At 37.7% G+C, this 24,184-nt stretch overlaps 1 protein-coding gene across 2 annotated transcripts in view; it reads left to right on the top strand.

Moving 5' to 3' along the window:
• Positions 1-24,184, top strand: part of SNX24 (sorting nexin 24) — a 93,014-nt gene that overhangs the window by 24,579 nt on the left and 44,251 nt on the right. The window contains exon 2 of one of the 2 annotated variants that reach the window (XM_065656997.1): positions 22,883-22,966. The exons of the other annotated variant lie outside the window; for it this stretch is intronic. Within the exon in view, the coding sequence (XP_065513069.1) occupies positions 22,883-22,966 (84 nt within the window). The remainder of the gene's footprint in view (positions 1-22,882; positions 22,967-24,184) is intronic. 2 annotated transcript variants of the gene reach the window in all.

Genomic DNA, 24,184 nt, shown 5'->3' with positions numbered 1-24,184 from the left:
TTCCCCTTAGATCTGTACATATTAAATATGCATGGTTTTGTGTATGTGCAAACAAATGCTGACAGCTGACCATAGTGTTTGAGATGACACAGTTTCTGTTAGTTGTATAGCAAGTTAGATGTGGAAAAATATTGAAGATATATTTGAAAGCCATTTGGTAAGATTAAGTCCTTGGTTTCGTTATTCTCAATCATTGTAAATAAAATATTGGCTTCTGGACTGAAATTTTCCATCACAAGTAATTAGTACACATTGAAATTCTTAAGTTTCAGTAAGATCAATTAATCAGCTTCTGATTAAAAAAATACACGCACACACACAAAACAAAACAAAACAAAACAAAAACAAAGAAAAAACCCAAACCAACAACAACAACTACTAAAAAAAAAAAGGGAAAAAAGTGTTTTGCCAGGGTTAATAAACTAATTCAGTCTTGTAACTTTGTGCTGCTTCATTTTTTTTTTTCCTTTGGAGCAGAAATTGGGAGGTTTTATTACAATGGGAAAAGTAAGTGCTTTGTAGCTGAAACCTGATACAAACTTACCTAGATGACTTCTTAATATCTCAGTTTACCCCATGTTCTTTTTCAGTCTGAAAGCAAAATTCTTCTAGACTTTTTGCAGCAAGTGCTTTGCAAGAACATCAGGAAGAGAACAAGATGCTTCTAACAGTTATTCTTGTTGTCTGAAAGAAGTTTCAGTGATACGACTAAACTGAAAATAGCAAGACTGCTGCCATCTTTTTCCTCCATTGTTAGTAAGTTTTAGGTAGTCCGTTTTATTTCTACTGAGAAATAGCAAAAGATGTACTCTGCTTGTTAAAAACATTATTCACTTGCATTTCTCTGTTACTTTTAAAGTTTGGGTTTCACTAGTTATGTGAGACTTGGATTTTGACAACCTTTTGTCTCATGCTGCTTGTCTAAGTGAAGGGTTAGGAAATGCCTTCTCTGAGAACTGAGTCTTTTATTTCTTTCCCCTTGAAATGGAAAGAATTTTCTGAGTGTCTGAGGTGGCCAATAGTTTTTATTTGAATTCAAAAACTGTTTTCAAGTCTAAGTAGCTGAATGCAAAGCTTAACTTAGAGAGGCTGAGGAACACTTATGCATTGTGAAGAGTGACTTTTGGACCATCAGCATCTTTTTCCCCTCTGGATTTTTTTCTTTGAAACAAAGACTTACTGCTTCTGTCTACTGTAGGATATAGAATGGAGAACAAATTCTTCTGAGGTCTGTGCTGTAATCAGTGTACCCTTAGAAGTTTCATGATTTCAAGTTGTTCAGGTACTTACTGTAACAGGCTGGCTTTTTTGAATCACTGCAGTTTACTTTGTGCTAAAACTGCTTTGAGTTTTCCAGTTATACTACTCATGCAGACAGATTCTGTAAGGGAAGTTTGTATACTGTAATTATATCCTTACAAGTTACTCTGTAAAATGAATTTATGTTGACGTGATTTTTCTATTCAAGATAACAAAAAGAAGAAACTAAAAAATAAGAAAATGAATATTTTAGCTGCAGAACAATTTGTGTGGAGAGCCTCTGCCCAAGAACTTTTCAGCATTTAAATCAATACAGTTTGAAAGACTCTCATGCAAGTTGTTACAATAACCTCTGAAATACTAATGATCAGTTATCGCTTCCATTGGGAAACTGTACCAGTCCCAAGCATAAAAATGGTCATTTGGAATGTCTTTACTAAGCAGCACAGAAGTCTGCAGAACTAAATCTCAAGTAGGTCTGGCTCCCTAAATGGTAATTCCATCTTTTTTTAAAAGGTCAACTCAATTAGATTTTGGCAAGATTGAGTCTTCAGTGTCTCTTAATATATTCATCAGGACACATTGGCTGGTATTTTGGAAGTGTCTGTGCACAAAACAGGTCAGTAATACATTGGTACCACTACAAATAGATTGTCCTCATCACCGCATAGACAAAACACTCATGAGAACTGCGCAATTCTTTAAGCATTAGTGGCACGATATAATGAAGTTGTATTCCATTAAGCACTTGTATACAAGGGAGCAAAATGTCATCACCTGAGTGTGGCTGTATTTCTGTGATACAACCTCATCTGCTCCGTCAACTAGTTTTGCTCTGATCAATAAGCAGTTTTCTGTGGCCTTTCACTACTGTCAGATGTCATTGAATGGTGTAAACACACGTCAGAAACTAGAAACTTGACAGCTCACCTAGGCTGAAGAGAGAAGTGTGGGAGTACTGCCTGGATGGAAAGAAATGACAGCTGATGTCTGCTGTGTATAAATGATTTGATATTGCTACGGACAAGATTTTTCATTTTCTGTAAGCAGACAACAAAATGACTGTGGCTTGTACAAGTCAAATCATCCAAAAAGAATGAAGAGGAAAAAAAGACTTTACAGAACAGCACTGAACACAATGTTTCAAATGGCCCACTTACAGGTTACCTTGTCTTTTATTCTTGTCTTCTGATACTAAGTCTTGAGTCCTACTTGCTGTTAAAATGAAGGAAGATTAAATCAATATTGAAAATGTTCTCCTAGGTGGTGTACGATGGATAAAAAGTCTACTCATGCTAGCATGTCTATTCATGCTACTCTTTTGAAGCATCAGAGAACTCACTTCTTCTATATTCACCACAAAATCAAAACATGGAGGCATTTGGATTGGTTGGGTTTTTTTTCAGTTATGAAGGAGATTTTAAAACTTTCAAAAATAGGGGAGTAAAGAAGAAAATAGTTATGTTCTTTAGTGGGGAATTGTAGATGAAATGTGCAATACTTTTCTCATTTGGCTTTTTTTTTGTTATACTTTATGATTCCAATGCAGATGAACTGCCATAGGAGTCAGAACAAAGAGGAGAGAGTTTAGTACTATTCAGTATTTCATTTATGGTTACTATATTATGGGTCTTACGCTCTGCAACAGACTCTTGCTCCAGTTTTACCATGAGGAGTTTACAACACAAGTTCCAGACCACAATTTTCTGGGAGGAGAGGAGGTTTCTGTAATAGGCGGTTTGAGCTAGATAAACATTTAAGCTGTTTGAGCAGAAGCATAGGAATTGGCTTTTTGTCTTGAGGGTTGGTTTAATCCTTCCTATGCAGCATAGATGTCTTTACTGTATTGCCTACTGCATAAGAAGGAAAACATGGAAGTTGTGATTTTGAAGAGAAAGTAAATACGTTAGTAAAATGAAATCAGTTTCTAAAAAATATGTGGTTTTAGTAATCTAAAGTAACACCTGCTGGTATATTAACAGATAGAACTGTATTCTGGCCTACCTGTAATAGCAATCTCACTGCTACCAGGTTGCCCTCCACGCTGCTCTCCTGGCCATTGGCAAAACTGCTGAAAAGACAGGGGTGTTATCTTTATGTGACAGTGTGTGCATGCGTATACAGGTGTGTAATGAAGCTACCTGTCTATCATATCCAGTTGAGTCTTCACTACCTTAATAATATTATTATCCTTTAATGGTCTCACCTGTTACACTGAAGCATGATGTGTATGAAGAAAAGCTCAAGAACCCTCAGGTTCAGTACTACGCTTCCACCATGATGGGCTTTGGTCAGTGCTTATGTACAGGAGCTTTAGTCTTCACTGGTCACTCACTGTACGGCCTGTGTATACCAGGATGTCTCAGCTGAGAGACCTGATATCAGAGCAGGAGTCATGATTCCCACTGATTTCTGGATTCCTCAGTTCGGGCTCTGGGGTTACCATCTCCTCTACATCTCTAAGAGGTTTTTTACAGGGCTCTCAAATAATAGTTATTTGCTGCTGTAAAACTTAGGCCAGGTTTCTTGCGAGGGACATGCATCTTTGTTAAGAATAGCTGAGCAAAACCACTCTAAACTAACTGTATTCCGTATTTTCTCAGACATCCAGTCTTGCCTCTATCTTTCCTTTATATTGTTAATTATTTGGTGGGGCTTACCTTTGCGTCATATGCAAGGAATGGCTAGGTGTTCATGTGCTGTTATATATTCGTAATCAGTACAATGGGAAGTAAAGTAGGTGATGCTAATTCATTAATTGCTACTCTGCTAGCATACTTAAATAATTTACTGTGTGATGAACTATTGTGATGAAACGGAGGCTGCTGGAAAGCTCTGTGTAGGCTGATGTTTATTTAAAATCAGAAAATTATTTTGAGTTCATTTTTAATTTGGCTTATGAACTCACTCAGAGCTGGTATTATTTCTTTGCAAATGAGAAATGTTGTCACTCTTTCTGATCTGCAAAATGACCAAAATTCTTTTACAACAGTGTCATTGTGTGTAGAATAATTGTCACAATGAGTGGTGTCAAGGTGTAGCTGCTAAGTGGGACTGTTGTTGCTGACTTCATTGTGGCCAAGTTATTACCCACTTTTTTGTGGGGGAGAAAGGAAGGTGATTGACTTGTGGGGTGGAGGAAATAATTACATAGAGGGAAAATACTCTAGCTGCAGTCTTCTGTGTCTGTACTCAAACATCTTGAGAATGGTTATTGAAATTCTTTAGAAGGTAGCAAGAGACTCTGCTGCAACTCAGTGCTTTCCTGGGATTTAGGATACTTTTTAGGTTTAAAACAATCTACTACGTATTTTTTACCTATTAGTTATTATTTTTTACTAAATCACCTTTATTTTACTTCAAATATTTGATTGCTAGTACTAGCAAGTGAGATTAGATATCGTAGTCCAGTATAACCCCTCCAAATGCTGTAGCTTCCAGAATACATTGAAAAACCCCAAATGAAGAGGGTAATGTGCTGCTTTCTCATTGTTCACAATCCCACTCTTGATCTGATATTTAAAAAATTATTTCTAGAGCTATTTCTGCTGCAGTCCGGAAATACACTTGCAAACCTAAATACGCTCCACAGTGATACAAAGATTAAAACTCATTTGTGATAGCAGGAAGTTGTGTTGTCTCCTCAAACATATACCGATCATAGCAATTTTCCTTACCATTCTGGGCTTTCACTCTGTGTATTGTATATATTAAACACATGGCCAGGTTCGGTGTTTTTTTTTTTTATTTACAGATTTTGCAGTGTGTGTCACTTCAACTTCTTGTTCCTTATTAAGACTTCAGAGATACAAACCAGTAGCTCAGTAATTGCTTTCTTGAATCTGCCTTTAATAATTACATTTAGTAAAGCTGTATCGAAAATTAGAAAGGCAGAGACTAATGGAAAACTAGATTTTTCACTGAATTAGAAAGCAAGACAATCCATATATTGACAACATTTCAAGTTGAAACAGATCAGGAAAACTGTTTTGGACTGTCTGTGCAAAGAGGCAAACACAGGGCTGATGTGCAGTGGCATCTGCATTTTATACAGGCAGAGAAACTATAAGAGATTTCATGTAAATAGGTGTCTTGAGAGGGGACAGTACAAATGTGATTTGGAAGAAAGTCACTTGAGGTTTTTTTTACTCAGAGAACCTCTTTTTCTTGGCGTTAACAAAAAGTCTAGAAAGTATAACTTTTCACTGATTAAGCTACCTTTAAATGGGAGGTGGGGGAAAGAGGAAGCATGTTTTAAGTTCCTATTCTAGACTGGACCATAATCTGTGGAAGAATGTTTTTTGAGGTTGGTATGATAGCACTGTGAGCAAGCTTGTATGAAGTGCTTAAAATAAAGAAGGTACTGGGTCATTTTTTTACTCATTACTGGGACATTTCACCAAAAAATTAAGATATTTGAATTCCCATTTTGAGAACAAGCAAAAACATGAAATCTGTTTTCAGACTTCTATTCCTGATATGTTAAATATTTTAAATGCCTCTTATTACAAGCAGGCAATGTATTTATTCATTTATCTATTAAGCACAGTGTGTTCATTAATAAATGGATGCTTTGTCGACTTAATAATTAAAACAATTTTAAAATGTTTAGAGATCTTGCAGAGTAAATAGATCATCTCACAGTTATGTATTGTTAGTTGGCTATAAAAGCTTGAAGTTACAAAATTTGTATTTTAAACCAAGTTTATTTACTGTTCCACATGCTTCCCCTTTCCATGTTGTAACTGAGCTGTTTTACTGATGAAGATAATTTGGGTGTCTTTTTGTCTTCTGTACTGTTTTGAGGTTGGGCCTTGCTTCATTTATTCTCTTAAATAGACATTGTGCTAACAAATGTTATTTTAATATCTTCAGCATTTTTGGAGACCCTTACTTCTACTTAACAGTACAGTCCCACTTACATGCTACACATTTAATAATAGCTTACTTTGACTTCATAATGCTTTCTTCTGCTGCGTTTTAGAACATTTTTACAGAATTGGCCATGTCTTCCCTGAGTCTTCATGAGATTTGGATTGGTGTGTATCAGTAGAGTACAGGTTCTGTGTTGTTTGTTTTTTTTTTTTAATAACGCCATGAACCAATTTCAATAAACATGGAAAAACAGAGTTTTGCTTACATAAATTTATGCAGTTTATTTATTGGGTATTAAATTCATTTAACCTTAAGTTTCGTTTAACATAGGCTGATGATTTGAAGTTTTCTGAAGATAGAAAAGCATTGATCCTCTCTTACTAAAACTTCAACCTAAATCCTAAACTCGTAAGACAGATTTGAAATAGTAGCTTTCATTGTGTTATATACATGTACAAATCAGTATGTAATCTTAAGTGCATGATTGATAAATGTTGGTAATCTGATAAACTTCACCATTAATCCAGCAATTCATATGACATATGGAGAGCTCCAGTTTAGCTTTTGAACATTTGTTGAGGCAAAGTGCTATACTGTTCAGTGATAACAATGAAGAAGACACTTTCAGATCAGTAGCAATCTGAGAAATTTCTCTCTTGTTTGTAGAATTCATAAAAGTTAATATTATCCTTGTTTGGAATGGAAATAAAGAATATATAAGAATCCACTGCCAGACTCCCAGAGCCTCACCACAAAGGTGGGGCGTGCTTAGGATTCCCTTCTGACTCTGGAATGGCTGTTTGAGGAAATCAGTGTTACTTTTAATTTAGGAAGGATTTTTTCAATTGTGAGTAAATGTCACTGTTTGACCAGTGACTTTTGGACCTGACTGGTTTTTTCCCACTGTCTGGTGGGAATGATGAAAGGGTCTTAAGAAGAGAAATAGCTTAAAGCTAACGGAAATATCTATTGTCTCCCATTCCACCCGCCTTCTTCAAAATTTTGTAACAGGATCTTCACAGAAACAACACGTTCAGAATATCATTTCATAAGTCAGAATAAATGTAACTTGTCAAGGTAGTTACTCTGCAAAGCTGAAGGGCAAATTGCTGCTCAATAACACAGAACAGTACAAATTTGTAACAGAGCAAAAATCTTCCAACTGTCTTCCCAAAAACGAGCATGTAAAAAGAAGCAATATTTTCGTCTCTTTACTTGTACTCCTGACTTGAAAGGAACTTCCATAGGATCACAGAGTCATTTAGGTTGGCAGTGGCCCGTGGAGGTCCAGGCACCCCCACACCTGCTCAGAGCAGGGCCAGCATAGATCAGATTGCACAGGGTCGTGTCCTATCATGTTTTGACTTTCTGCAGTACCTCTCTGGGCCCCTGCTCCAGTGTTTATCTAATGTAGACTTTCTGATGAAACTATTAAATAGGCCAGATTTGGCTCTGGATCTGGTAATAGTCTTATTTTTCTAGAAACACTGGGTGAGCTTTGCATGCAGTCATTTTTCATTGGTTCTTTTAAAAAAATTGATAGGAGATTTGATTGAAAATTATATTTTCAGTGCAAAGAAAGATCTGAGAGTAGAATTATACATTTTACAATATTTCTATTTCTGATGGGTAGAATTTTACAAGCTATTTATTATTCAGATTGATGGGGTGACACATCTTGAGGGAAGACTTTCTTGAAACCCAGCATATTGGGCAATATGTACATAGAGCAACAACTGTCCAAAAGCATCCCAAGTCCTGGTATTTTCTGAAATTATTTTATAGCTATTATCTTGTCACTGTAAACTACAGTAATACTTCATGTCTTCTTTTAAGACCGTTACAAATCCTATCAGTCTCTACTGTCGGAAATGTTATGTTCACTTTTACTAGGGTGTTACAACTTAATGGAGAATTAATGGTCAAGATCTTACAACACTGGTATGTAATATAGAAATAAGAAAATGTCACCGTTTTAACGCTACCGGTTTTTTACCTGCACATTATAATGAATTGGTTTACTCTGTTTTCTGTGGTCTTAAAGAATGATTAGAGGAGTTTGTTTTACTTAAAAATCCTCCACTGGTTTCATTCAGTATTTGTTAATAGTTGCAGTGATTAAGAAGTTCTGAGGAAGAATAACTTTTTTCCTTTTATGTATTTCAAGAATACCTGAAGTATGAATACTATTTGATGATTTTTCAGTTAGGTAGTGTTGACATATGCCAAGAACACTGGCTAGATGAAAATTCTGCAGTGGTTCATGGTTTTGCAGGTTAATGTCTTTTTTTGAGACTTTTATTCTCTCATGAGGTAGAGGAGCAAAGACGTATTTTTTGACTGAGAGTCTCCTTCCTCCGGTAGAAAAATCAATACTGCATTTTGTGGAATAGCTCTATTTCCTCCTCCACCTATTTAATATACCCTGGAAGGAGGAGTTGAGAAATGTTGGATCTATGTGTAGAACAACAGTGGTCTCTGCAACAATACAACTTCTTATGTTAAATGAGCGAGGTACCAGCACCAGCAGTGCATGGAGAAGCTGACTTTAGCAGAGATTTGGGCTTGTGTGTGCACTTGCCAGGTTTAGTGGTGGGGTTTTTTTATTTATTTTGTTTCCCCCCACATTTTGTGTGCAGTCCTTATTAAAAAGCCTTCCTTTACAAAATCAGGAGGAATCAAATGTCAGCGTTAGTTTCTCATGTCCTAAAATAGGGACCTGTACAACAGTATGCAAGGTGGGATGTGTTTGTCTGTGTGGGTGTAAGTACATTCATTGTACATCTCTGCCCTACATCCACTGTGTCCCTGAGGGCTTGGGCTTTTAGCCTTGGCCCTCTGACTTATGCCCAAGTGGGATGCTCTAAGTAGGTTTTTCTAGGAAAAAGCATGAAATAAGTTGTTCAGCATTGCACAAGTTATTGGATTTTAGATCTAAACTTTCCAAAGTGACAGTGATGTTATGATGTGCCTTAATCTCAAGGCCATGCTTTCCATGTATGTGGTTTTCCTGCCTCTTAAAATGTGTTTTGTTTTGGTTTTGTCTTTTGGTTGGTTGGTTGATTTGGTGTTGTTTGTTTGTTTGGGGCTTTTTTAGTTCTTAAATGGAAAGAGCCCCTAAGGACGTTGTCCTTTGCTCATTTGTTCCCATGACACTGTCAGTCCTGTATGCTGGTCTGAGCAGACGCCCTGGGGAAAAGTAGTGTGTGCCTGATGGCTGCAAGTATATGCAGGGATGCTGGGTTGCATTGTGTGAAAAGCTTAAGTAAAGACACGAGTACTTAAATTCACAACCCTTGTTTCTTAATGGTTTCCCATTTTCCTACTTTTTAAGCTTGAGCAGGCAACTGAGAATGAAGGGAAGGGAATATATCATTTGAATAGGTATTGCCCTAGCCGTATGACCTGTGTACATGGAGCTTTTAGGTTCCTAGTATAGACCTCTGGACTAAGGTGCCTGGGTTTTTATCATCCAACTGCCTCACCAGCAGTGGACAGAGGGGGAGGGACACCATGTGTTAGCAATGGGTTTTCACAGCAAGCAGTTGCAGTGACATACATTTGTGATTCATACATGATGAAATTGGTTGTTGCCCTCAAGGTTACAGGAGCTGGAGTATTTCAGGCTAAAAGCCCCTTCTCCTGCTCTTCCTTGACCTGCTTGTTTTAATGGTAACATGGTATGGTCTTTTCAAGTGTCATTCCCCTGTGCCGAAGTGTAGATTCCTGTCCAGCATCTCTCTCTCACAAAAACTTAGAGGCATCCTCCAATCTTTTTTCTGCTCCTTAACGTAATAGAAGCTCCTGAACTGTAGAAAAGGATTCTCTGGGCCTGAAATTTTTCCTAACTTCGTGGAGATGCTATAAACTTTCAGCCTGGATGGACACGCTGTAAAAATAACAGACCACCAGCAGTGCTGATACCATTGGAACACCTATATTGTGCACATAATCTGTGCAAAGTTTTGTTAGGAGTCAGGTTTTTTTCCAGAAGCTTATGGGTTAGCCAGATTTGCCTCCCAGCTGTCTTTCTGGTCTTCTTGTCCACATCTTGGGGGTATTTGTGTGAAATGGTTTGGGTTTTGTTTTGGGTTGGGCTTCGGGTTTTTGATTGGGTTTTTTCACATGGGTAAAGTAAAATATATTTTTCTTTAAGTATGTATTTGGACTGTCTCGGCTGTAACTTTCTAAAAATATTTTCTGAATCTCATACCTAGTATGGAAAATCTAAGCCCAAAAATTAAAGGTTGGCAAAACTATAAGTAACTGAGAACAGTCTTATAATGGAAGATATTAGATTATTCTAATTGCTCCTAGCACTGCCATTAAGGCCTATAATATATTTTATTAAATTAATTCCATCTCAGGACCTCTTGAAATGTTATTGAGAATTAAAAGTAGCAGTAGGGTGTGTGAGCTGCAGCATGAAAAAGGAAGGTGCAAGGTGAATGCAAGATGAATGTCCCTTCTATACCGCTTCAGTTTTCGTAACTGTGAAAAACATATGTGGGTGAAATAAAAGGCAAGTAGGGACAGAAGCTGTATGGAAAATGAGCAGTTACTTGCTGAGGCAGTTGGAGATAAGGTGACACCTCATACACACATAGGGTAAGGTAAGTTGCATTTTCTCTACCTTGTAAATAGAGAAGTTGCACTTTCTTGCTGCAACTAAGAACTTAAAGTAAGCTAAGCAATGTTTACATTCCTTCTGCAGGGAGGTAATGGAGACTCACAACAGTAGAGCCTTTATAAAAAAAAATATTTGAAAAGTTATATATGACAGTGTTTTGCGTGAATGGAAATGGGAAAAATTTTTCTATTCAGTACAAAAAATGAGAATTGGGAAAATCACTGAGGTTTGCATAGGGGAGTGAAGTTTTCACTAAGTTCATAATAAGGCAGAAGTAAAATTTGAAACCTTAGAATGAGAGGAGTGACAGTGTCACATTGTGTTTGTAATGACTTCTCATTGTTATCCGTCCTTATCTTGATAGTACTTTTGAATTTGTCCAACTGAATTTAGGGGTTTAAGTCCTTATGGATTTCAGCAGGGGTCTTGGTTGGTATCTGCAGGTGATGAACATGCAGACTTTGCAAGTACAGCAAATGAAGATTTCTTTTATACCCAAGAACCAGGGCATAAAAATGTGACTCTCAAATTTCAGTTAAAAATGAGTGTATAAATACTATTTCCTCATAGTGCTGTGTTTAGGAATCTACTAGCTTTTATTACTGAATTGCTCAAGTCAAGTGAGCTCTGTGTGCTTGGCTGTGTCTTTAATATTCTTCTTTAAGGAAAAGGTAGTCACAGATTTTTACACCTGTGAATGATGCTTTTGACTCTGATGCTTCTAGTTAACATTTGAAGAGATTGGCATACTGTTGTGTTATCTTCAGTTCAAGCAACAGTCATCAATTAAACATTTAGCACAATTCTCAATCATCCGTTGCCTGTCACTTTGTTTGCAGCATGCAGGCTTTTATATCCGTGTTTGCAGAATCAGAATAATTTTATAACTTATTCTAAATCTTTCTGAGATGTGTTGGATAAATGGTACTTTATCTGGCTGAATACATTTGCAGGCATGTCATTACTCGGTTTGCCTCGCTATCTTCCAACTGATTGAGAGACCAGTTGCAAATTAACATAATTCTCACTGAATCAATTTTCATTGTCTTTGAAATGATAAATATTTAATTGTACAACCAGTGCTCTCTGGTAGGTTATTCAATCTTGTATCGCAAAATTGCTATTAGGATACCTTAATTATGTATATCATCCTGGATATTGGTTTGTATTAGTATTTCTACTGATTTTGAACCTATAAAATATGTTGACACAATTGTACTGAATGTGGTCTCCATGAGCAGTTTAGATGTTGCCTTTTTTCAGAGTTAGATGTTTTAGTCAAATTCTGTGCTGCCCTAGCTCATCCACGAATGCCAATACAGTTCTGTCTGAAGCATCTGTGATTCAGCTGCTTGCTGTGTTTCATATGGTGACTCTAAGGAAAGCAAACTAGGAAATACTTTTCTTTCTTCCCTGCATTCTTCCCTTGTGTTCAAGTCAAAACTGAACCCTGCATCCCTCTGAATTTCACACTCACCCTGCTGTCCTTTGTGGGACACCCGCACCTTGCAGACTGCAGCCCCCGCAGATGTTCCTGTGACAGAGTCAGGCTGGCCCCTCAGCACTGAGCTGTGTCCAGACTTTGCCATGAGCTTTGCAGTTTGTGCTGCCCATGCTCCAGCTACTCTTACACTGTCAGTGGTTCCTGAATTAGTTTAAATATGGCTCAGGAATATCTGTGTTCACTGTGGCCACCAAGCCAACTGCAATGTAAGTGCCCTGTTGGTCACAGCATGTAAATTCAGAAGCTTAAAAACTTAAATCTTCATTTGGGCACAATATTTTATTATTTTGGGGTACCGTTTTTGATAGCTGCTCATGCAGTTTCTTCAGTAGTTGTGCTGAGTTTGTCGCTTCCATTCTCTCCACCTTTTTGACACATGAAGAATCGTCTGGTTTTCTGCAGTTGGATGTATCAATAACTGCATCCCGGTAAGCTGCTTCAGGTCTTGTTTCAGTCACAACAGGCTTAGTCCAGTAGGAAATGAAACTGCTTTATAGCTCTTGGAGCTTATTTCTTTGTCCAACTTTGAATTACCATTCAAAAGAGATTAACCTGGCAAGGGAACCTTTAGTGAGCAGGATGGCATTCTCTGATAAATTTATACAGTTACCGTTACTTTCAGAAATGAGTGCTGATGTTTGAAGTAGTGCTGACTGTTGCATGTAAGAATAAGGCAGATGGCAGGCAAGAGCAGAAGTAATTACGTTTCCATCTTAGAAGGCAAACCAGTGCTGGTTTAGTGAAAGTTTTGATGTGTCAAGTCCTTGAAAAGAAGTGCCTGAAAATGTTGCATCCATCCTGATTTCTCATCTTTGTTATTAACAGAATAGCATTTGAATCCTCTGTGGTGGGCTTGAAGGCAGACTAATCTCAGTATTTAAATGTAATATGTGAAGGAGCTTTGCTGTGCTGAACAGACATTTAGAAAAGCAACCTCCTTTGACTACTTTGACTACTGCTTTTGAAAAATTATTTGGGTGGACTACTTATGTTTACAGGTAAAGGGGAGCAGAGGCTTACTTGTTTTACTGTAGAGACACTAATAAGAAAAGGTGCTAGGTGGATATACAGTATTTCTTTCCTCTGTTATTTACCATGAAGAGTGTGGAGCTGATTTTTAATAGTTTGTGTGTACTGTAAATTGACTAAATAATTTGGTGTGTCCTGTTCATGTGTGTTTATTAGCCACTATCAGAGGAAAAGGCTAAATTCATATACCATGGTAGACATACCATGCGGTATGAGACAGTGTAAAGCCAGCTTCTTTAAGCTGTAACGCTCATCACCTCACTGTGTGTATATTTTTTTAATATGTTCTTTGACACCATTGGGCTATTTTGGTTTGTAAACAAACCATCTGTGGTTTGGAGGTCTTAGGTGATATGGGTGTTCTCCAGACAGCAAATACAAGTATAGGCAAACTAACATAGACTTAAAGTTTCTAGAAAAAACTTGTGTCTATCTTCTTGTATAAAGAAGTTTCTTGCAGCTAGTTGACTGCAATATGGGCATACTTTCATTTTGATTAGGAGTTGCGTCCTGCCTTGAGAAGTGAGAGGATTCTTTATAGACTCTCCAGATAAAATAGCAAAGGATTTTGTGACAAAGTAGAAGAGTCCTTATATTTCATCAACTTAGAATTCATCTGTTTCATGTAAATATGCTTTTGCCATCGGTTATTTTTTGCAGTATTCAAGTATTTTATCCCAATGTACTGTTTCTATTGGAAAGTTTGTATTTTCCATTAAAAGGTTTGTGGTGGTTCTATTACTATTACTTGAACAATTACTATTGTAATTGGTTGTTCTGTTACTTCTGGTAAGAGACACTGAGATAATCCAGATGGACAAATAGAGCAGAGCAGGCTTTTTTTTTTTTTTGTCTGTGTAGCTGTAGGCATTAAGATGTGTTATGAACTTTTCCTTTTTCAGTAAAAGATCAACACATTTTTCATTAAGTTTCATTGTAAGGAAGTTAGCCAAATAGGTGACCACAGTGACAATCGGATTTTAAAAGGATGTCATTTGTGTAACAGTTGTGCTCTGCAGGGCTAATAAAGAAAAATATCAGAAGCAAGTCAGATCTTGCAGCTTCTTGGTTCGGTTACAAATTAGATTTCCATACTCAGTGTTTCACTGGCAAGGGAGAAGCTTTTTAGCTTGGAAAGTCAAGTAAGTTATTTTTCAGGAAATGACAGAGAAGTTCCTATGGGATTTTATGAACCATGTGTTTGGAAAAGATTGGTTTAAGGAGAGTTGAAAAAATCAGAAAACTACTTACTCTTATTTGTCAGCTACTCTTTCATTCAACAGTGACAGCTCTGGAGAAGACTCTCTTGAGCTTCCCATATTGTAGGCATTACAAAACTGTCTGACTGGATTGCAGTTTAAGTTGTTTTACTACCTGTTCGTCTAAACCCTAAGAAATAAGGCATATGCTTCTCAAAGGCCATCTTCAGAAACAATACTCTCTAGTCCTATGCATGACTTTTGTACATAATTCCTATCAACACTGTGCCATTTTATGAGTGGAGGAGGCCCACACTGCAAAAAAGTGTAGGAGGGGGAATATCCTTAATTATTTTATAGTATTGGTGGGAAAGACAAACTGCGTGATTGTGGTTTAACCCCAGCCAGCAGCTAATCCCCGTGCAGCTGCTCACTCATTGCCCTTATGGCGTGATGGGGGAGAGAATCAGAAGAGTAAAATTGTGAAAATTCATGGGTTGAGATACAGACAGTATAATAGGTAAAGCTAAAGCTGTGCATGCAAGCAAAGCAAAACAAGAGATTCACTCACCACTTCCCATGGGCAGGCAGGTGTTCAGCTATCTCCAGGACAGCTGGGCTCCATCACGCATAACAGTTACTTGGGAAGACAAGCACGATCACTCCAAACGTCCCCCCTTCCTTCTTCTTTCCCCAGCTTTATATACTGAGCATGATGCCATATGGTATGGAATATCCCTTTGGTCAGCTGGGGTCAGCTGTCCCAGCTGTGTCCCCTCCCAGCTTCTTGTTCACCCATAGCCTGCTCACTGGTGGAGTAGTGTAAGGAGCCAAAAAAACCTTGACTTTGTGCAAGCACTGCTCAGCCATAAGCTAAAACATGCCTGTATTATAACACTGTTTCCAGCATAAATCCAAAACATAGCCTCATATAGCCACTATGAAGAAAATTAACTCTATCCCAGAGAAAACCAGGACATGCACGCTGAAAGGTTCTTGAGGAGACTGTAGTTTGGTTTACATAGGTACTGGTACCAGTAACACTGGTAAATGTTAGCGAAGAGACAGATTTTTCAGTAAATAAATGGCTGAAGGTTACAAAAAATTATTAAGGAGACATTTGAAGTAGGAGCCATGTTTATAAGAACATGTGCTTTTGGTTGTTCTTAGGTACACTTTTTTTTTTTTTTTTTGAAACAAATGTCCAAGTTAGATTACAGTAACATGACATTTAACAGGACAAATCAATGAAACAACATACTTGTCCTCTCAATGGGTTTGTGTCATAGTAGAAAATGTATTTATTGTATTATAAAAATAGTAAGGCTGCCTCTCCAGGCCAAGAGGGTCAGGTAACTGCTTCACACAGACCGGAACTGATGGGAGTGCCCTCTGGAAGTCCTGCAGTGAACCTTTCACTTCTCTGACATGGTCTTTCTCCTTTCCAGGCTCTGGACAAAGCAACGTCATAATTGCATAATGTTAAGCCTTGTTTTCCATAGTTAATAAAACTATGTACTTTCTTTCTTGTTCTGTAACTTCATATTGTACATTTAAATTAGGACTAAGTTAAACAGCCTGATTTCAGATAACAGACATGACAGTGCTTGGGTTGGGGAAAGGGGCTGTTTGTGGGTCCAACCCAATTTTTGAGCTGGTTTCAGGTAAGATTAGCGCATCTTATGATGGATAGTGTAATGGATCTGAATCTCTTTGGGGCCCTTCAGTAAAAGTGAAACACTTGTGTTGAGTACAGCTGTACGGCTGGAGGTTGAAGCACAGACACAACACGTAGTTGCTTGAGTCAGTGAAGATGTGGAGGTACCTGTGGGCCCACTGCGTACCTGTGAGGACCAGCGTTCCAAACATCTGCACTAGCTGAGCTGCCTGTTGGCAGCTCCTGCTTTCTGTCTGCTCTAGCGGCCATCAGTAAAAACCATTCAGCATGTGTGAGAACTGCTGCTAGGAAGAACAGCTCTCTCCCTGTTCATCCTGCCCCCCAATACTGATTACTTTCAGTTTCTAATACCTAATCTTTGGCTTCGTTTCTTTACTGCTTCTTACAGCCACTTTCATCCCTTCTTAGGGCCCCAGCAAAACCAAAAGGATCCAACTGAGCTCTTCAGGGCTGTTCTGCTTCTTTCTTTACAGTGCCCCAATTTGTTTCCCAGTTCTGCAGCAGGAAGGGGGCCCTTTTATTAAAGGAAGACCATGCAGGAGCTTGTGTAGGGGCTGCCTGTGTAGGGTGGGGAGAGCAATTACTACAGGGAGGAGGCAAAGATGTGACTGTAAGCAACCTACCTAAGGCACAGAAGGTCTTAAGTCTTAGCAAGTGGACAGCGTGGGCATAAACCAAAGTAAACAGTGGGTGTAAGACAGGGGAGTACCATAACTAGGGAGAGAAAAAGGGAGATTTCCCTTGCTTCATGCCTCTGTGACCTGTCAGCCTGTCTCTGTGTCCTTGAGCTGCCCTGTGCCCACTGCAGAACTGAGTTTTGCTGCCCTCCCTTGCGAAGAATGAAGTCAGAATAAGTTAATTTGTTTTCATTTGGAGGATAGCGAGATTCAGTTTTATCAAGGCTGCTATGAAGTTTGAGTTGGCTCTGAACACCTTCCTCGTCTCTGCCTCTGCTGTGGAGGGCATTCAGAAATACGGAGTGTTGCCACTAGGCATTTAGACCCTGAGATACCGAACTGCTGCTGCAGCCACATACAGCTCTGGTTACTGGCACCACCCACGTGCTCTTATTGGTTCTGTAGACGTTCATTTTCCCCTGGATCAGTTGAATGGGAATAGGTTTAAAGTCATATTTTGATCTCTGCTATATGCTGTGGTCTTGTTCTACTCATAGCACAACTGAGACAGAAAATGTGCCATTGTCTGAATGATAACGAAACACTAAGCATCTGAAAATCCTATTAGCATTTTGTGGACCATAGCTGTCATTTCATTTGCTCTGGAATTCCTTCCATATGGCCATGACAAAAGTTTGAGGTTGAGTTTCTTGACACTCTGAATGCATTAACTGTTCCTCAGACAAAACTCTGTCAAGTATACTGAGGCATCTAAAAGGATGTATTTATTTCTGTAAGTAATATTTGAAATAGAATTAGTGTTGGTAAGCTTGTTCTTGAGAGAGAAAAGCACAGTACTAGAATTTTGAGGAGTTTTCTTTCCTGGTGAATGTTAGACACATATCTGTTTTTTGTAAACTTCTCTTTTTCTGCTTCTGGTTTTTGTATCTCCTCATTCTAAATGATGCCGCCCCAAATCTCTTTCTCAAGTCTAATTTTTCAGACATTTATATACTTTGCAATTTTTCCATGTATAAATATGATAGTATTAATTTACCATGGTTATAAACATCGTAGTTAATGTAATTACCATGAGTTAATATAAAAGTCCCGTCTCTGTATTTCTCATTTAATAGAAAACCTAGCCAAGCAGTTACTGTTCTTGTTAGTTTTCCTCCCTACTCCTGTTTGTAATTTTTGTCTGTGTTTTTTTGTTAAACTGATTGTTCTGCATTTTTTGAGACTAAGTTACTGGAGCTGCAGATTTTTGCATCAAATTATCAGATAAAAGATGTCCTTTTGTACCCAGCGCAAGCATTTGACATAGGTAAGAACTGAAGGAGGGCAGTACCTGTGTTATTTCCCATACAGTTCTCAATGTGTGCTTACAACACTGGTGGGCTTACAGGAAGGCATGGATGGTTCTTTTTGATTCCTGTTTTCTTCCATTTATGCATTCTATCTTGGAAATTCACAGTAATACAATACCAGTTGTTTTTCCATATATAATCCAATTTAGTTATTACATAGTACTGTCCAGTGTCTGCACCAAGAAGAGAAATGTCAGTATTCTTGAAAATACTGAAAAGGGATCATTCAGTTAGAGGTTTGCTAACAATCAGAAACAGATAAATTCAGGAAAATTGTAAAATTAGGCATACGTACTAACAATAAGAAATTAAAAAATGGTTTCTAAGTTCTGAATATTATCTGTATCATTGGTACAAAGTGGAGGCAAAAAAAGAGAAATGTTTTTAAACATATGTAAATCTGTTTCGCAGTCAGACCTGAACGTTTTTACTATCTTATTAACAAAATCCTTAAGAATTCTTCTTGAAGGGTTTCCTTCACAGGTGTTAAGAAAGTTCCTTTTCCCTAGGTTTCCCAAAGCAGAGGCTAGGGCATGGATTCTAGAACTTCTTCTTAAAGAAATAATTTATTTATAAGGCACAATATAGAGCAGCTCCAGCTGGGTGCCACCAGAAGAGGGACCTCAAGCAAATAAAACTCTGGGCAATTACACCCTTGCAGTCTAAGCTTCCCACCCTTTGCATGTCTATTCAGGCTAATTGTAAAATTAGAGTCTGGGGTCTCCTTATTCTTCATTGGATCCCTTCATTTTCACTCAGGTGGGCCATTTCTTATCTCTGAGAGTGGTCACTTGATTTTCACCAACCAGAATAGACATTAGTCTAAGTCCTGTCCTTCAGTGGTTATTTTGCACCTGCAGCTAGAAAGAAAAATAAGTCTTCGGCATAGCCAAAATATTAATAAGTTCTTACATTCCGCTGTTTCTCGTCTTCTTTAAAACATGCTGTTGTGTTCCTTTACTTATTTCTAGGGACGCAGCTCCTACCAACAATCAAAAGCTCCCTTTGTCTTCTAGCTTGAACTGACTCTGGGGCCCTTCTTTGCTTAATTATGCAGAAAGTTCAAAAGTTCACAGCTTGCGGCCTAAGCAAACATAGTTACTTATGCCAAGCGAGTTATGCTAAGCAAATTGTATGCCAAATAGTTCAATAAGCTAAGGCAGTCTATTCCCTAACAATAGGTTTGATGGTTATGAACTGCAGTGGCAGATCCACAATTCTGCTTGGCAAAAGATCAACATTATTCATAATGATATCCAGTCCAAAGGTGTTTGTCCCATACATCATTTATGTGGGTTAAATTCTGTTGGAAGGATGTTCTTAATGGATAAACACCTTCTGACTTTGTGCAAACATCGTTGGTAACTCTTGTGGTAGTAACCCAGAAAGGCGAGTCAATTTCTGGTTTCATAGTACTCATAAAGAGTTTTCTAATGAGTGTCTATGGTCCCATGTGTCCTGGTCAGGATGAACTGCAAATCTTGCAGTGCAGTATAATTTCTGTTATTTCAATGACTATGGGAAAAGCATTTTGCTTATCTTATTCAGTGATTAATTATTACATTTGTAATTTAACTAACTGTCACTTATAAAGAGTCATATGTCTTTTCAAAGTTATCTGTTCAGAGAACATGAACATTTTTACAAGTAAAGTAATTTCCTTGCAGTGTTGCATTTTCCCCCCCATAGTTTTTCCATCTTTATTTTGGCACTTTTGTCTATGTTCACTAGTTTCCGTACATTGTTTTTATGTCAGGGCCTGCAGTTGCTCAGTTAAATTTGTGTGAGATTTGTCCATAGCTATTTTGAATCCATGAAGAGTTCCTGTCTCTCTTATAAGCTAATGTATCTTTTTGTCTTTCACACAAAGCCATGTCGTTATATGAAATAGTGGCACAGAACCTCATTTCTATAATTTTAGTTTGCTCTTGTGAATTGTGATCTGGTAAACAGTGAGGAATCAAACCTGGAATTTATGCTGTCCAAATAAAGTTATTTAATAGTGTGAAGTTCATAAGCACAGTATGTGTTATTTTACTTACTTGCATTTCTGCTTTGTAAGTTACTTTGTAAATCAATTAAATATTTAGATTTGCATTAAACAAAAATATGTACAGATCATCCACTTATTTATCACAGATTGCTTTCTGCGTCTGAAGTACAGGTGCCACAATGAGTAGATTAGAAAAACCATTTGCAGGGTTTTCCCTTCAAACAGTGATTTTCACCCTCATGCACAGCAGATCTGTTGTCCAGCTTTGTAAATTTTAGATGGCTGCTGAAGCTAGATCTGAGGGCTCTGGATGGTTGGAGTCAGAGTTAAAGCCTCTACACTGGTACAACCAGTTGAGGGTGTAAAGGTAGCAGATATGTGGGTTTGGAAATGACATCACTGTGCACAGGATGCTGTGGTTCTCTCTTCTCATGTCATCTGTGAAAATGACTGGCAAATATATTCTTCAGTGTCATTTTGTTAGCAAAAATTATGCAAACAGTAATTAAAACCTTGATAAGATTAAAAAAGAGGCTGAATAAATGCTTCATACTTTTTGGTGTTGTAAAGCCATTTCTGTAATTCCTTAACCAGTGATGAAACACAGAACAAAATAGATACATGCTTTGAAAATAAGGTCCACAGAGGGATTTATATTTCCTTTCTTCCCCACATTCCAACTCTTTTCCTTTATGAAATGACAGGTTTATAGACTTCAGAGGGAAAGATATTTCTCTGAAGTTGCACGTATATGACTAAAGCCAAAATGGGACTGCACAAGCCAAGCTATGATTCATGAGAAAGCTACCTGTCAAGTGAGTGCTTATAGCTGAGGCAGGAGCCCCTTCAACTTCTCCAAATTGCTTGGCAAACCCTGTAGCCAACAAAAGCGCTAATCTAACAGTCGTGTGGTGGCTCTTAACTTACTGAGGTGTAAGTAGATGTTATGAGTTCCTTGTAGTTGCTGGAGATTTAATATCAGGTTAATTCAACACAGTTGCAACACCTTAACTAGTGACTCATGGTCACTTCTAATTTAACTAGGGTCATATTTTCTTATCCATTCTTCCCACTAAGTTATCCTTGAAATTCCTTCAAAGCAGTGGCTTTCCTCTGCGATCAGTTTTGTTTCTCACAAAACTGTTTCTTTCATACACTGTGTAGAATATAAGATGTAAATAATGGTTTCCTCTCATATAATTAGGATGTTAAGTCTCAACTAAAGAAAAAAGCCTACATTGATTTTTCTTTGCATGTGATGCTCTTTACAACTCTGAACTTAAGATATATTCCTAAGGGTGCCTTGGAGTTTTTTCACTTCTAGAGGAAAATTGTTTAATAGCCAATAGCTGTTCTCCCAAAATAGTCTAAAATAGACGTGGGGGGGTGGAAATCAATGCACCCAAATAAGGTCGTCTGCTCGCAGTGATTAGAACACAGAAACAGTCCTCTTCAAAGAGGTAGAATATAGCCCAAGTTATTTTGATGGATTACAATGATCTGAACTAATTTTGGTTATGTAAACATTGGTGTGAAATGACTGCAATCCCATCCATGCTGCATTCAGACAAAGGTAGACACATTTCAGTCTGGATTAAATAAAATGCTATCTGTTCCTGATGTGGTTTGGCTAGCCAAGGAAAGTGTAGCATTTTGACCTAATTGAAAGGCAGATTCTAGTGGACAATAGAAAGTGTTTATCCAGCATGGTTTCTGTGTGTTTGCTCTGATCAGTGCTAGCTGGGTATGTTGTGACAGAAAACCCTTTTTTTCTCCATTCAGGCATAATGACTTTTTGCAAACTTATTTTAAAGAACTATTTATTTGACCTAAGTCTTGGGTCTTGATGTAATCGTCTGCCCTGAACATCATCACTTATTGTCCTGGAAATAATTTTTTCCAGCATTTTCTGAGCAAAACAGAAAACAAAGAACTCCTAGATAGACCAGGCACCTTTTCTGTATTCCTTTTCTGCTGAGCTTGTCTTCATTTAAATAGACCATGCTTTCTTGAGTATTTCAAAATATTTCTCATCACTTGACCTCAGAACTGACCCAGTGACCTGAGAATCAAGAAAATGTCATGTTAGTGACTACTAATTAGTGGATCCAGAGAGCTTCTTCTCCTGGACTTTCAACCTTCCAGAGGCAGAAACAAAAGCTGTCACTTGTATCATACAAAGAAAACAAGCATTTGCTATGTGGGGGGTTTTTTGTTGGTTTTTTTGGTTTGCTTTGTTTTTCTAGGGTGTAGGTGGTAGCAAAAGCTCAGTTGAGACTGCAGATGAATTTGTAGGTTGGGAGAAAATTAACCTACAATATAGTGTTTGCATTTGTTTGTCCTTTTTCATGCATATCATCCTGTATCTGTTAACTAGTTCTTTTTGTTTGTTCTTACCATCCTTTTTAAAAATATTTTTAAAATATTTTTATCTACTTCAAAATATATTAAATCTTTCTGAAAGGGAATATTTTAATGCTTAGTTCTTAATGTACAGTAGGCAGTCCAAGCTTAACTTGTCTTTTTGTATGCTTGTTGAACAAACTTGTTAACAGAAGATTCAGCCATACTTCTTATTATTTGTTGTTGTACTTCTGCACCTCATGAGTTATCATGGACTTTTTGGGACCACCTACTGGAACCTCCATGGTAAAATATACACAGTCATATGACAGAACTGTTTGTGCAAGTAATATTAATCTCTTTTTTATTACTTACAATTTTCAGGTCTTTAAAATAGAGGTGCTAATGAGTGGAAGGAAACATTTTGTGGAGAAGAGGTATAGTGAATTCCATGCACTTCATAAAAAGGTAGTGATCTCTTTCTTTATAAGATGTAACCTTGATTTTGCCTTAGTTGTGATGTTTTCCTTTCTCTTGAAATTGTTACTATACATCATTTATCTTAACTACATCTTGTGATTCACGTCTCTAGAAATGAGTTCCCAACTTACTCAGTTACTTTTCTATTTTGTGAAAGGGGATGATGACTTCTCAGATTTTATTAGCTCTCCTTTTCTTTTCGATTATTGGTTACATGATGTATTCCTAAACTACTGTCAGTAGTATGTTGTTTTCTTCTTGTAAAAATCACAGAATGAGACACATTCCTATAATAAATACATTTTTCGTTTTTATCCAATTAGGGAAATAATTTGTTAGTACTATAAAGTGTGTTGCTAATCTGCTATATGTAAAGCTGAGGAAACAACTTGTATACACTACGAAACTAGACATGAAAAAGACTGAGTAGACCAACTCACTCTGCTGCTCTTCATATAATCAAATTTAAGTTGTTTTGATCACTGTTAAAGTATGATTTCTCCTTTCCAGGCTGAACTGGATGCTGCTATATGGTTATGCAGCTGAAAGGCAAGTTTTCCGTTTTTGCTGCCTTGTGGAGGCTAAGTACTGTGAAGCAGAATTCCGAAAAATCATTGCAGCCCATTGCCAGTGGTGGGGCTGCAACTGAAGAGCTTCAGTCCTTCATTCCTAGGACCTGAGTCAACTTAATGTTTATTGGTTTGCAGCTCTCAGTGGCGGTGGAGTGTGCACACTCAGCAGCTTTGACTGGTGCTACTAGCCTTCCATACGGAAAAGTTTTCTCTACAAATGGCAGAGAGGAGCACGGGCATTTACAGCTCCTGCCACTGCAGTGTCAGAGGAGCTTACCCACACCAGCATGTTTGCTGGTGGCCCTGAGTCAGCTTAGGAATCATCTCATTCTGGGAAGGAGCATTACCCTCGTGGCAGAAAGGATGGATTTTGCCAGCATTATGTGGTGCATGGATATAAGCAGACTTGGGTCAATGAAAGGCATCCATTGAGCCATCTGTGTGTTGACCCTCGAAAGTCTAAAGAACAAGAATGTATTTTGCTTTACTGCACTGTAATTAAGATATGCTAGGATTTCTTTTTTTTTTTTGCTTCTTGGCCCAGTTGTGGTATCAGCTGCCACTTTTTAATACTATTGTCCTTGTTTATTGTTCTAATTCAGATATGTCTCAGATATTTTGCTTCTTGTGTTCA

The sequence above is a fragment of the Caloenas nicobarica genome, chromosome Z (assembly GCF_036013445.1).
Source record: "Caloenas nicobarica isolate bCalNic1 chromosome Z, bCalNic1.hap1, whole genome shotgun sequence".
Taxonomy (NCBI): Eukaryota; Metazoa; Chordata; class Aves; order Columbiformes; family Columbidae; genus Caloenas; species Caloenas nicobarica.
The sequence above is the reverse complement of the archived record's forward strand: the minus strand, read 5'-3'. Positions and strand labels throughout refer to the sequence as shown.